Here is a 12,439-nt window from a genome sequence, read left to right as displayed (position 1 = left end):
GAAACGGCCTCTGCAGGCACCCGTCAGGGGCTGCCGAGCCCACCARGAAGCAGCGTTTTAATGCTGGCTCCAGGAGTTCATTAGATGCTGCTCTGCCTGGGAACCTCAATCTTCCCTTCTCCTCTACCAGCAGCGGCAAGAGGGAGRAAAAGGCAGGCAGGAGAAGCGAAGCTCAATCCGTACTCCCCACCGGCTGCAACAACAGGGCACGGGCTCACGGAAAGGTTCACCTCGAGCAGCCGTGTGAAGGAAACATGCACTGTGACACCTGCAAAAYTTCCATCACCTGCCAGTGCTGAGAAACTGCTCCCTAGGGCAAAATTCACCCTCATGGTGGGACTTATGTCCACGTTTCCTACAGCTACAAGAGCCGCCGCTGGAGGCGGCAGGAGGCCCTGGGACAACTCCTCAAGCAGGGCCCAAACACCCTCCAGCACAGGACGCTCCCGCGCTTGCCACCAGGCACAACTGCCTTTCTCTCCACTTGCAAAAAACCACTAACCCCCTGCTTTTGAATGTAACCAATCTGAATGGCCTTCCCCCAAAGATTTCAGGGAAATAGTCTGTCCCAAATAATTCATTAATTTCCTCAAGTGCTTTATTGACCAGTGGCCTGAGGACTGTATATCTGGCGAGGAGCAGCCCAGCAGCTTGTTATTTTTAATTGAGCAGCAATGTATATTATGTCAGAATCAATGATCAAAATTTAATTGAAACATTTAACTTGCTCATTACTGTAGCTCTCCCACTACCAACAGTTATAAAAACTGCTTCAAAACCCAACACAATCCCCAGACGTTAGCGATACTAGAACAACGATGTAGGTTCCAAATCTGCAACAATTGGACAATTGTTGGACAACTAAAATACGACTCCTTTCCCATGCTGTAGTGCCCAAGGGTTGTGCCTGTGCACACAAAGCCGCTGGACTCTCTTGCCCAGGTGCAGAACTCCCTGTTTTTCAACAAGGATGAAGAGAAACCCATTGCTCCAGGCAGAAAATTCCCCTTCCGACAGCCGAGAGACTCCAGGCCCCGGGAGGTGAAGACACTATGGAGCAAAGAGGGTTTTACATTTGGCCCTGACTTGCTAGTACAGTTAGGTCTGCATTGGTCACCCTGTTTTTAATGACAGTTTTGTTCTCCACTGCAAGAGGACACATGCTTGTGCTTAAAGCTACATAGGTGAACAACATCWTCTATGTCCAGAAGCAGAAGGCCAAGCTGTTGCCTCTGGATTTATCCGGCTGGCCCAGAGCTGGGGAGAAGGGAGCAACCCAAAACCCAGCGCATCCCCTCTCGTCTCCTCTCACCTGCCACGAGACCAGGGCTGCTCTCGGAGCAGCCCCCACCACGGGTCCGTCAGGATGCAGCCAAGCTTTGTGTATTGATTTTAATTCGCAATGACTTAAGGTACCTAATAGCTCTTGCTCAGCCATTATAGCTATATGATAGGAACATGGATTGGGATCGGAATCGATCCGAGGCTTTGAGAGTTTGTCTCAAGAGCTCCGTGGCAGCTCTGGGGCAGGCAGCTCAGCCCCGGCCTTAGCTCAGTGCAGGTCTATAAGCCTGGGGGATCATCTTGGACTTCTCCTGAAGCGGYGCCGGAGCTCCCCTTGACAACCTACACACATGTGGTGCTGCCCTGACACGCAGGTCACCTCCTCATCCTCCTCCACCCCGTGCAGAACAGTCGTTACCATCAGCCCAAGAACCTCCTTCCGAGCAAAAGCTGCATTTCCCATGCKCTCTGCTCGCTGCCCTCAAGTGCAAACCCACCAGCAGCGTGAGGGGAAACTGGGTGGGTGATAACAGGAGGGCCAAGGCGGGCCTCAGACCCGGCCCARGACTTTCAGATGACGTAGACTAGTCCTATCAGGTTCTGCCTTAAAACTGCAGCCCCAGCCAGGTCCCCAAAGTTTTACGTTGCCTGAGACTCACTCGGCTCTTACACAGCACCTACTGCCTTAGGCTAATGAATCTAAAATACTAATTGGGCGCGCAAGGAGCTGGGATGCCCAGCAGGCCTGGCGATTAAAGCCTGTAGAACGAGCGGCTCTCGGTGGGCACGGGTGCTCTGAATAGCTGCGAGGTTCCCGACCTGCCTATTTTCATACAAGCAAGGTAGCTCGAAGCAACATCAAGCAGCTATTAAACCCAACCTGTGCCCTGCCAGCACTAATTTCAATTTGGCCCTTGTACAGGGGTGAGAAGAGAAAGCGGAATGGAGGAGAAGCTCTGCTTCTACCGAGAGATTATTTTTGTTGTGATTATTGTAATTATTAATATTTTGGGGAAATCTCACCAGAGTACAGTTCGGCTTGAGAAAAAGTTGTGCATCAATCAAACGGGAAACCAAAGGCACATGCATTGCTCAGGAGACGACTGACCAAGCAACGCACAAAACCCACTTCTTCTCACCCCTTTCCTTCCAGGCTCCCAGTTTCTCCGCAATTCTGTCGCACCCAGATTTTGCATTAAGCACCCAGGTCCTTAAACACACCGATTCTGCACCACGTGCACTAAGCACACGAATTCCGCACGTGTGGAGGGTGAAGCCAGTGCAGAGATATGACCAATAAAGGGCTGAGCAAAGGTTGTGGATAATCCCAGGATAATTCCCCCAGGGGCCGGAGCCGGGCCGACCCGGAATGCTGCTGCAAACGACCGCCCTCAGGCTGTAGATCTCTGCGCGGCCCGACTCCCTTCATCCCGGTAATACCAACCTGTGTCACAAGGGTGAGGACACACGCCTGGATAATTTGAATGCCGAGGMCATTGTCAAGCTGTGAATGAAATGCCTTGCTTTTAGCTCTTCCAAGTGCTTTTCTTCTCTACAGACGTGTTGTTCAGGCTTAAATAACAGCACAAACCCCCTAGGCGCATCCCAAGGATGCACTTACCTGGACTAAGCCACTTAAGTGCTAAGACCTCGGACAAAGCAGAGGTGAACATTTACTTAAGCATTGTGGGCAATGAGCTAATTGGAAGGTTTCTAATTGGAAACCCTTGCTGCAACTATTAACGGCTTGATTTTTCTTTAAAAGATTCATAAAGCTTCTAACCAAATCCACAACTACAAGCTCCATTCTTAAATTCAAAGACACGATAACTTTTTAGGAGGGTAAAAAACAAATCATGTTGCCAGCGTATTTCTTGAGCTTTTACAAACCCTCCTTAAACTACCAGATAGRCAAAATATCATTGACAGCTGTAAAAATCTCAGAATTTCAGTGCCAGTAAATACCCATCCAGAATCATGCCCCGAAATCTCAGTTCAAGTTTCAGCTTTGGCAAATCAGCCCTGCAAAAAGATGTTCCAACATCAACTGGCTTCTCCAGGCTCGCAAGCAAAGCCAGTCCCATCCCAGGCATCCCACAGCAAATGACAGCTTTTATGCCAACAACTACAGTAACTATGAAAAATAGTAAACAGTGAGCCTGCTCTGTCACCCATCAGTGCTCCCGATGATTTCATTCATTTGCCAATGAAGCAAAYGCATCAACTGCTGTTTCTATAATTTATCACCATTCCAATAAACATTTTTCTTGATGTGTTTGTCTATAAAAGATCCTTTCTTTCCAACTCACTTTCAAAGATGGATGTGGACTGCAAAGAGGAAGACAAAACCCAAGGGACGGGGATGTGTTGCTGCCTAGGGAATTACTCATTTTTCATAACCAGCAATGAAATATTTTACATTTTATATGCTTTGAAATATTATGCCTACAACATATGATGTATACCAAATACATTACCGGATTATTCTGCAGAGTGATTTTATAACTGACACTAGACAGAGTGAACAACATGACAAACACAGACTGAATAACATAATCTGCAGCTTTTCTGCCTCAGAGAAGGATCTATCCATTACGGGGTAAAACACGTTGGCTTCAGGCAAATACCACAAGGAACGGAGAAGTTCAAGTAATGGTTCTTACCCTACAACCTCCTATGGCATTTCTGCTGGAAATGCAGCTCGGTGCATGATCGCCCAATAYGTGGATAATATCCACCCACACAGCAACATGCAATTTGGTATATTATGTGCCCTAAGAGTTTTTGAATGGATTTTAGGCACTGGTGTGCAGCAAGTGAGGCTGACAGAAGGAACCAACCCGCGTGCCAGGGCAACGCGCTCCTCTGCRCCTGCGAGAAGAGGCGTCGGGACGACGTGAGGAAGAGTAAGGGCAAAAAAAAAACCCTGAAAACCCAAGGCAGGAGCTGGGCTGTTGAGGGAGCCAAATGGGAAGGGGCAGAGGGGTCAACAGCCCAGAGACCCTAATGATGGCCCTGCTGCTATAAAACAGCTGCTTGGTATTTCTTAGGGCATCCGCTATACAGTCTTTGCYCTTTATTTTACAGCCACTCGCTGCTGCTTTTGTCCTGCCATTATTTTTTCATCCTTTATCACTGCTGGTTCCTCTAAGTAGGCTTAAACCGCATCTTTCTCCATCGCTTTTATACCTTTCATTTTTCCTACCATTCTGAAATCTGCTCCAGCTTGGAAAGAACTTTTGTTACTCTGTTTAAGCCAGTGCTGGAGGTCAAATCTTCAAGATAGTTCCAGCTTTCAAGTCCAGGACTTAGCTTCCTATCTTACTTCTGATCTTGTCTCTATCTGAGCAGTAAGTTCAGTAGAAAAAAGGACTGCAAATGCAGAGCAGCTGCCAGTTGTGTCCCAAAAGGTACTGYCTGCTTTAAGTTTGAGTCTTTCTTCATCCCTGCAGTACTTGCTCGTGCATTTGATGCCAACCACCAAGAATTCAATTACTTTATATATGACAAAATCGTATCCACCTTTGTTTTCCTATGTTATTTTATTTCTTTGGCTGTTTTTACCATGCTTGTCTGCCCTGCAATGGTGCCTGCCTGGGTCTAGGGTTTCCCAAACGCCTGCAGTCCGCCCGGTCCTGTGCAGGTAACACACCAAGAAAATAAATAACCAAATAACCAAGAAAAGCCACACACCTTGGTGTGCACCACACAACATCACGCCATACATACCGCTTGCTGTGGCCTTCCCTTCTTCCATCCTGCCTGCATTTTCCCAGCAATCCTGCTAAGAAAAGACATGCCCATCCCTGGGCAACAACCCCAACCTCTCCCATGCAAAGCCATGCTTGACTTTCAGAGAGTTAAGTACTAGAGGCTCTGTACTTTGCAGCCCGGTCTTAATTCCTTAAAGCATGGAATTTCAAACTTGTCCTGTTTTTAAACAACAGGGGCTTTTTTAGAAAGATGATTTTGTGAAAACCTGCTGCCTTATTCATTGCCCAACAGGGCAAGTCTCGTTCCATGCCTATGGCCTACCATTCACATGAATATTTCATTAATTGCCACTGCTGCTAAAAACGACACTGTGAGAGGATCTGCTGTATTCTAGCTGCCTTTCAATAAAAGCGAGCGGTTRAAAATGAGAGGGAATAAAGTGAAATAGTGAAAAATAGCTATCCAGCTCCATTTGTGCACCATCACTCATGCAAGAACACTCTGCATTTGTTGGGTGTTATGAAGTCCATCTTTGACTGCATTTCAGCATCTCGGGATCAGTTTGCAAAATTCACGAGCAATTCACTTGAACTTAGGACTAGCCTGCAAAGCACAAAGCTCAGACTTGGGCTGAATGTGGGGAGACAGCCCAAGGCAGAGACAACTGATGGGTAGGACAAAATAAACATTTTTGAGAGGTGCAGGAAGAACAGCCCCCTGCTAAAGCAGGACAGATTAAAAAGCTGCATCCACAAACACGTTATTATAGCTCCTTTTACAACAAAACACAAAAAAGGGGTATCTTACTCTATTCAAGCAAAGAAGCAAATTCTCATTAACTTTAGATGAGCCACTGTTTGATGCCAAACGCAACCAGAGAGCTCCAGTTCGGGGACACGCTGTGTTCCGTCACACGCACATCAGACAAAAAGTTATTTTGCATCTGCAGACACATAGCCCATAATTAACAAATTGATCTACAGGAAAGGACTAATAGATGGATGCAGATGATGGCAATTGTTTAGCAGAAGCTTTTTGAGGGACTACAATTGGAAAATTAGTCTTCATCTTCTATCATTTTCAGGCTGCAAAACATTTCATTTGGTAACAAGCGCGACGCAGCGCCCGTTACCAGCTGCCATCGCCGCRAGTTCTGCAGCAAGTTCCCAACTGCTCCCTGTGCACGCGAGGGCAAAACAAAACGGAACTGGAAGGGAAGAGCTGCTACCCAGAAAGAGACAAGGGGGCAGAAGTAGTAACAGAAAGCAGCTTCTCAAACCACAGTGGAAAAGCACCTATTTATAATGATATATATATATTAACTATATATATATCTATTAATTTTAGCATAAGCCTTCCAGCTTTTCTGGATCACACCTATCTGCTAGAATCTTGCAAAATTAATGTCATTAATTGTCAATAATGAAGTACTGAAGTGAACTCGGACAAATATAGACTAAAAAGGATAATAAARGACCCTTAAATAGGCTTGGTGGGTAAAATCCCTGCTGCTCTGACACTGAAGGTGCACCTCTCATTTGCATGACACATGTAACACAAGGGTAGCACTGTACTTCTGCACGTTAATATAGTCCTATTTTATTCCAGTTCCACCTACTTCAAAGAGACCAAATTTTGCCCTGAACTGCAGCTGGATTTTTTTGTTCTATTTCACAAAAATAAAGATAGCATTTTGCCTTTGATAGTATTTGCAGAATAAGTAGGGCTTAATTTAATGCTAGACAGTATCATTTTTGACCAAGCTTTTCTAATAAAATGGAACAAACGGAATAATAGAGGGATTAAATCCCTAACTTGGAAATGAGAGAAAACAAGTATTAAAATACCATTTGTAAGACTTGGCTTCATTTCCAGCGTTATTGCATCCTAGATACGATTTTACTCATATCTGAATATTGTATGCATTTACTCATTTATTTTCCAGTAGAGGAGCACTGTTTCACCATCGTCCTAAGCTGTGTGAATGAAGAGATGAATCAAGCTGCAATTACTAATGACCACGTGCATTTACCCTAAAGCAAGAAATTGATCTGAGCTCAAAATATACTCATTAATTCTTGGACTAAAATAAGATGATATATCTTTATCAACAATCCCTATTTTGCAAGGCTAGTGAGAGGAATTGCTATAGGGTAAGCACCCCAAACGATGCTGCGTTCCCTACAGAAAATGCAACAAAATCCGTGGCTATCCAAAGGACAGCTAGCTGAACTGGCAGGGGTTACAAATGAGCAGTTTTGCATTTCTGGCACCTGCACTGCCCAACTTGTCTTCAGGCTTTTAGTTAGGTGCTTGATTTCCTGCYAGCGTCTGTCTGCCTTTCACTTTTGCACGTTAGAATTGGCGGATGTGGGAGAAAAATGATGCTCCATCCTCCAGATCTCTGGCTTTTGGAGGAGAGCGTTCGTGTTGCAATCCCGTCAAGAGAACTGCTAGGGAAAAAAACATAATTTCTGGTTCATGGTTTTAAGTATTTGCCTCACCGCGTTACGCTTACAAAACCCTTGCTTCTGATCTTGGGGGCATAAAATTAAGTGAACCTTGGTTTGTAATGCGGTTCACAAATATTTTTGCCAAGAATCAAAGACTGCACCGAGCAGCCCTGCTGACCCCCCAATTCATCATTTACGTGATAAAGCTAATATAAATCATTTGCATCTTCCTCTTTTATGGCYTTTAGTGCACATTATACATGAAATACGAAGCAGTTCGCAGAAGAGTGAACTTTATAGCTGTGGGTTGCACCAGTCGTGGTCGGAGGTGCCAACAAGGCAGGACATGGGGGAGGTTGCCCCGAATATGTGGGGAGCCTCGGCAGCCCCGTGCCCCATGCCGAGCTCTACAGGCCAGGCCTGAGCTGCTATCATAGTGCACAATCCCATCAGCATACTTAACTGCTCTTTTGAATGTTTGGAAGATATTGCATATTCACAATATGACAACTTGAGACAAGAATACTGTCTGGTAAGCTAGCTAAAATGAGAACTAGGGATGAAACTGGGGAATAGAGTGGGAGGAGAGGAAAAACTGCCCAAGACTGCCCGAATTCCAATTGGTTTTGCTAGACAACAGCCCCAGAGCATTTCTGCTAGCAGAGAGATCTACTGAATCAATTAAAACATGTATCAGGCAAAGCACAAAGACTGGATACAGTCATTTGGATACTCCTTCAATGAAGATGCAATGAATATCTAAGTATGAAAAARCTATACTGCTTTGTCTCTTTACCTGCATTCCTCCTCCTTTTTCTGTTGCTGCTTTGGGGTGTCTTTAAATCCATTTTGGCAGTAAGTGCTCTAGTGCAGTGAGAGGTGGCAGAGACCRTCAGCTTACACATAAGAGCTTTTACAGACCCCCCAAACAACCCAAGGGYAACCACAGCTTCCCATCTGCAGCAGCCACGCTCACTCCAGCGACTTCACTTTCCATCCCTGAGAGAGCCTCTTCCCTTGCCAGGCACAACCAGGAACGCAGGTCACAGACTCTCCTCCGGCCTTGACAAGCAAGCAACCGCCCCACCAAGCCAAGGCACAAGCAGCTCAACGTCACCCTCACTGGTCTGCAACCGTGGGTCACYTCCATGCCCGGAGAGGCTCGCACCTCCCGTGTGCCTCCCTGTCTCTGCTTTTATCTTTCTGCCCACCACCCACAACCATCCGTGCTCAAGCAGAAAGAAAGGGAGGTTGATGACAGGGAGTACACCGGCCTCAGGTTACAAAAGGGGACCCTTCTCTGGCCTAAGTTGCTTTTTTGACTGTCTACAAGGAGCTTTGCGGCAGCCACTTAATGCAAGGGGGAAGAAACTGTCTGGGAGAAGAGGGGACAGGAGATATTTTACTGAACTAACAGCACTCACCCTAAGCTTATCTTGAACATTTTCCGAGCGCAGCAATTTGTGTCAGGCTGCACTCAATTTGGCAAAGTAATTGGAAGGCAGCTACATCTTCTGCATCATTTAGAGGCTCAGCTAGGGAACTTGAGCTAACAGGGCTCTTCAAGTTGCCCTTTTCGGTTCCTGTGGCTGTGCTATCTAATTTAATATGTGCCTGCAGAAGAAACAGGTTTTAATGTGTTTAATTCACACCCTGGAATGAACTTTATTGATAAATGATATTATTCTGTGGAAATTACTCCATTGCTCCGGTATTGACGAGCAGGAATTTGATACTCTGCCTATGTCTCCATTCTCTGTAACACGATGTACTTAAGGAAAACCCTTTCCAATTACCCATAGACAAGAGGACGGGGCAAAAGGGAGCAAACACATCCCTCCCGGGGCACCCCGGTGAGCACCTCTGCTTACCAGCACGGTCACCACGCGCAGCACGACCCCTCGCATGTTGTTCTCCAGCTTCCTGTCCGTCAGGGAGCCRTTGAGGCCGGTGACAGGATTCCAGCAGCCGAGCTGAAAAACAAAAGCAGACCCATGACGTTTCCCTGGTCATTCCCCTCACATAGCTTTAGGCAGGAGCATATCAAAGAAGGGGAGTTCCTTCTGGAAGCAGGGGGATGGAAAGGCAGAGAGGGGCTGGCGCACAGGTTTGTCTTTAAATTGCAAATGGAGCAACGAGGGATATCAGCTTGCCATCTAAAACACCAGCGTGCAATGGAGGGCAGCACGTAGTGCTGCAGAAGCATTTGGGGAAGGCTTCTCCATTAGTGAAAAACATTTAAAAAGTAGTGTGGCTGTAGCCATGCCTCACCTCTTGCAACACACTAATTGGAGAAACAGCAGCAAACATCATTTCAGCACGCTGCCTGCTCCAGCTCACCTTTCCCAAGGGGACTTCAGAAAAAGGAGTTTCACTAATTTTAATTAAAACTTATAGCACACGTTGATAATTAAACAGCACTGAGTTTCAGCCAGGTTAAAAATCCCATTTCAAGATGACTGAAGAAATTAGCACTGGATGGGGGGTGCCCCACAAGTGCTAACAAGGGACTGCAAAAGGTAGTGCAGAAAAATGAGCGGAGGCAACACACACCCTGTTGCTGGCCCTGTTGTATTTCTCAGGCTGCTGCAGCCAGAGGCTTTTCCTCAGGGCTCTCTATAAGATTAATTGCCTTGGAATTTAGTAATCTTTGTAAGCAATGCTTGTCTAAAAACATTATTTGCCTGCATTCTTACCTGATGGTAGATGTTTACCTTGGGCACGGAGAAGCAGACCAACCAACCACTCATTGGCTGAGCACCACGTACAAAGACCACCAGCTTCATCTTAGGAATTCATTGGAAAAGTTTTCTAATCTCTCAAATGGCCACTTTTATACCCCAAACACAACAGAAGGGCAATGACCAACTTCACAGGATGCTGAGGCAGAATCCAGCTGGCAGCATTTAAGCTAACGGCTGATGAAGAAGCCGGTTACACAACCGAAGGCAAGAGTTAAGCACCTCCAGGTGCCAGTTCTTGCTCTGAGTCACCTTCTCCATTGACTGCACATGAAATCTGCAGCAGGAGGCCTGTTTTCTGCCTAAACCAAGCTTATCCTACATGAAGTCTCTAAATCCAGGTGACTTTCTTGCCTCCATTTCAATGAACAAATACTCTTTTTCTGATAAAAACAGGATGAACATCACTAGGTTACTGCTAAGCTCTGAGGTCTGGGCCAAGATGACTCTTGCAGAGAACTGACCTTTAATCTGTGAGAAATTGCAACTGTGAAACATGAAAAGCAGTAGAGAGCCCCAGAGAAACGGCAGAGCRCCTGAGCCGGCTCAAGAGGTCTGCCAAGCAAGGGGAGCACCTTTGCTGAGATCAAATGCCACCTTCCAGGTCACTAAGAAAACACTCTTCTCAGGAGATATTTTGAACCTTTATGAGAAAGGCCTTTGCACATAATAATATCAGTTTGATAGATCTTTCAAAGCAGGACATAAGACAATGAACAAACTTCAAGTAAACACACTCAACTATTTAACAAGTTAACCCCTTAAAGTAATTTAAATGATTTCTTACATCCCCTGGGAGGGTAGCTTCTAAACTACTTAATTGCAATGTATTTCTATCAATTCCCTGAAGACTTCTTTAAAAATGGTGCCTCAAAAGGTCAAAATCCTTCTGGGGTAAGTCTCTCCACAGAAGGTGGTCATGTCTCTCTGTGGCATTTTCGTAAGTGCTCAGAACTCTTTCCATTCTCAAGTTAATTAGGGTTTCTGAGGGGTTCCTGAGTGTCAGGGAGTGAAGCAAAGCTAATGCCAAGCATAACCTTTATTTCAAGTAATAACTAAATTGGGGATCTATTGGATTTATAATTCCAGCAGAAAACACTGGAACTAGCAATAGAATAGAGACTAAAATACAAAATACCACATTCCTATTTTATCTTCTTAAAGAAGATAAAAACTTATCCTTCTCATAGTCATTTTTAAACAAACAAAAAAAAAAAGTCACCACCTGTCTCCCTCACTTCACATCCAGAYGTGACCACAAAGACCTCAAGAACAAGCAGAACAGACCTCGTTCTGCTCCTTCAAGGCTCGAGCTGGTAGGTGCTCACAACACCTTCTCACCAACCCCTCTGGCAACACTGATCCATAATTTGGACAAATTATGCAACTTAGTTGACTGAACTAATAGCTCAAGTGTGTTACGTACAACAGCGCCGCGAGATGTGGAGAACGTTTTGAAGTGTTTGCACTGCACGCAGTGTATGATAAATTACTGCCATCCCATAAAGCAGAGCATTTGATAAAGTCTMCATTTTTGGTAGTAAAAATATGGAAAGAGGAGCAAAGTTCAGCAATAAAAGTACACTGAATTAATTCAAGGGTTGCCATTCTTAGTTACATAAGAAAACTAATTAGAACTTGGATTCAATTAGCATATCCAAAYGTGCTGAAAGTCTAATTATCACAGATACTGTACTGCTTTTGCCAAATTTAAAACTGTATGAAGTTACTGAAGAGCCTTTGTATCCTTTAGAGGCTAAAGTCCAGTTCCAATTATGTTCATTAATGTGTACATATTTATATAATTACCTTTTTAGCAAAACCCATTCTACCTTTTTAAGGAAAAAAACCCTACCCATAGCAGATTGCTGGAAATTTAGCATAGCACTAATTTTCCTTTGACAAGCCACACGATTTTCAATTACTGCTCATTTAAGTCTCAATTCAATTATTCCCTTTATGCAGCATAGTCATGGCAAAGACAAATGTGCAGTCCCATACCAATAAATCTGATAATAACTTCAAGTAGGAAACTGCTTACCAATATTCAGTGGAAACAAATCAACTTTTATTGATGACAATTTGATMATAACTTAAAGTAGGGAACTGCTTACCAATATTTGGTGGAAACGAGTCAACTTTTATGGATGACAGCTTGAGCGTGTCGCAGCAGCAAGAGCAAACGTCACTGTTGCTCAAACAGCAAATCGAGGGGCTGTCAAACTTCAGAGCTGCCTTTTCAGCTCC

At 45.0% G+C, this 12,439-nt stretch overlaps 1 protein-coding gene across 1 annotated transcript in view; it reads right to left on the bottom strand.

Annotated features, from left to right (window-relative positions):
* Positions 1-12,439, bottom strand: part of GRID2 (glutamate ionotropic receptor delta type subunit 2) — a 535,376-nt gene that overhangs the window by 98,199 nt on the left and 424,738 nt on the right. Inside the window, exon 9 of the mRNA XM_026041440.1 lies at positions 9,323-9,424. Coding sequence (XP_025897225.1) covers positions 9,323-9,424 — 102 coding nt within the window. The remainder of the gene's footprint in view (positions 1-9,322; positions 9,425-12,439) is intronic.

The sequence above is a fragment of the Nothoprocta perdicaria genome, unplaced genomic scaffold (genome assembly GCF_003342845.1).
Source record: "Nothoprocta perdicaria isolate Ctin4 unplaced genomic scaffold, notPer1 scaffold_285, whole genome shotgun sequence".
Classification (NCBI taxonomy): Eukaryota; Metazoa; Chordata; class Aves; order Tinamiformes; family Tinamidae; genus Nothoprocta; species Nothoprocta perdicaria.
Note: the sequence above shows the minus strand (reverse complement) of the source record. Positions and strands in the feature narration are given on the sequence as shown.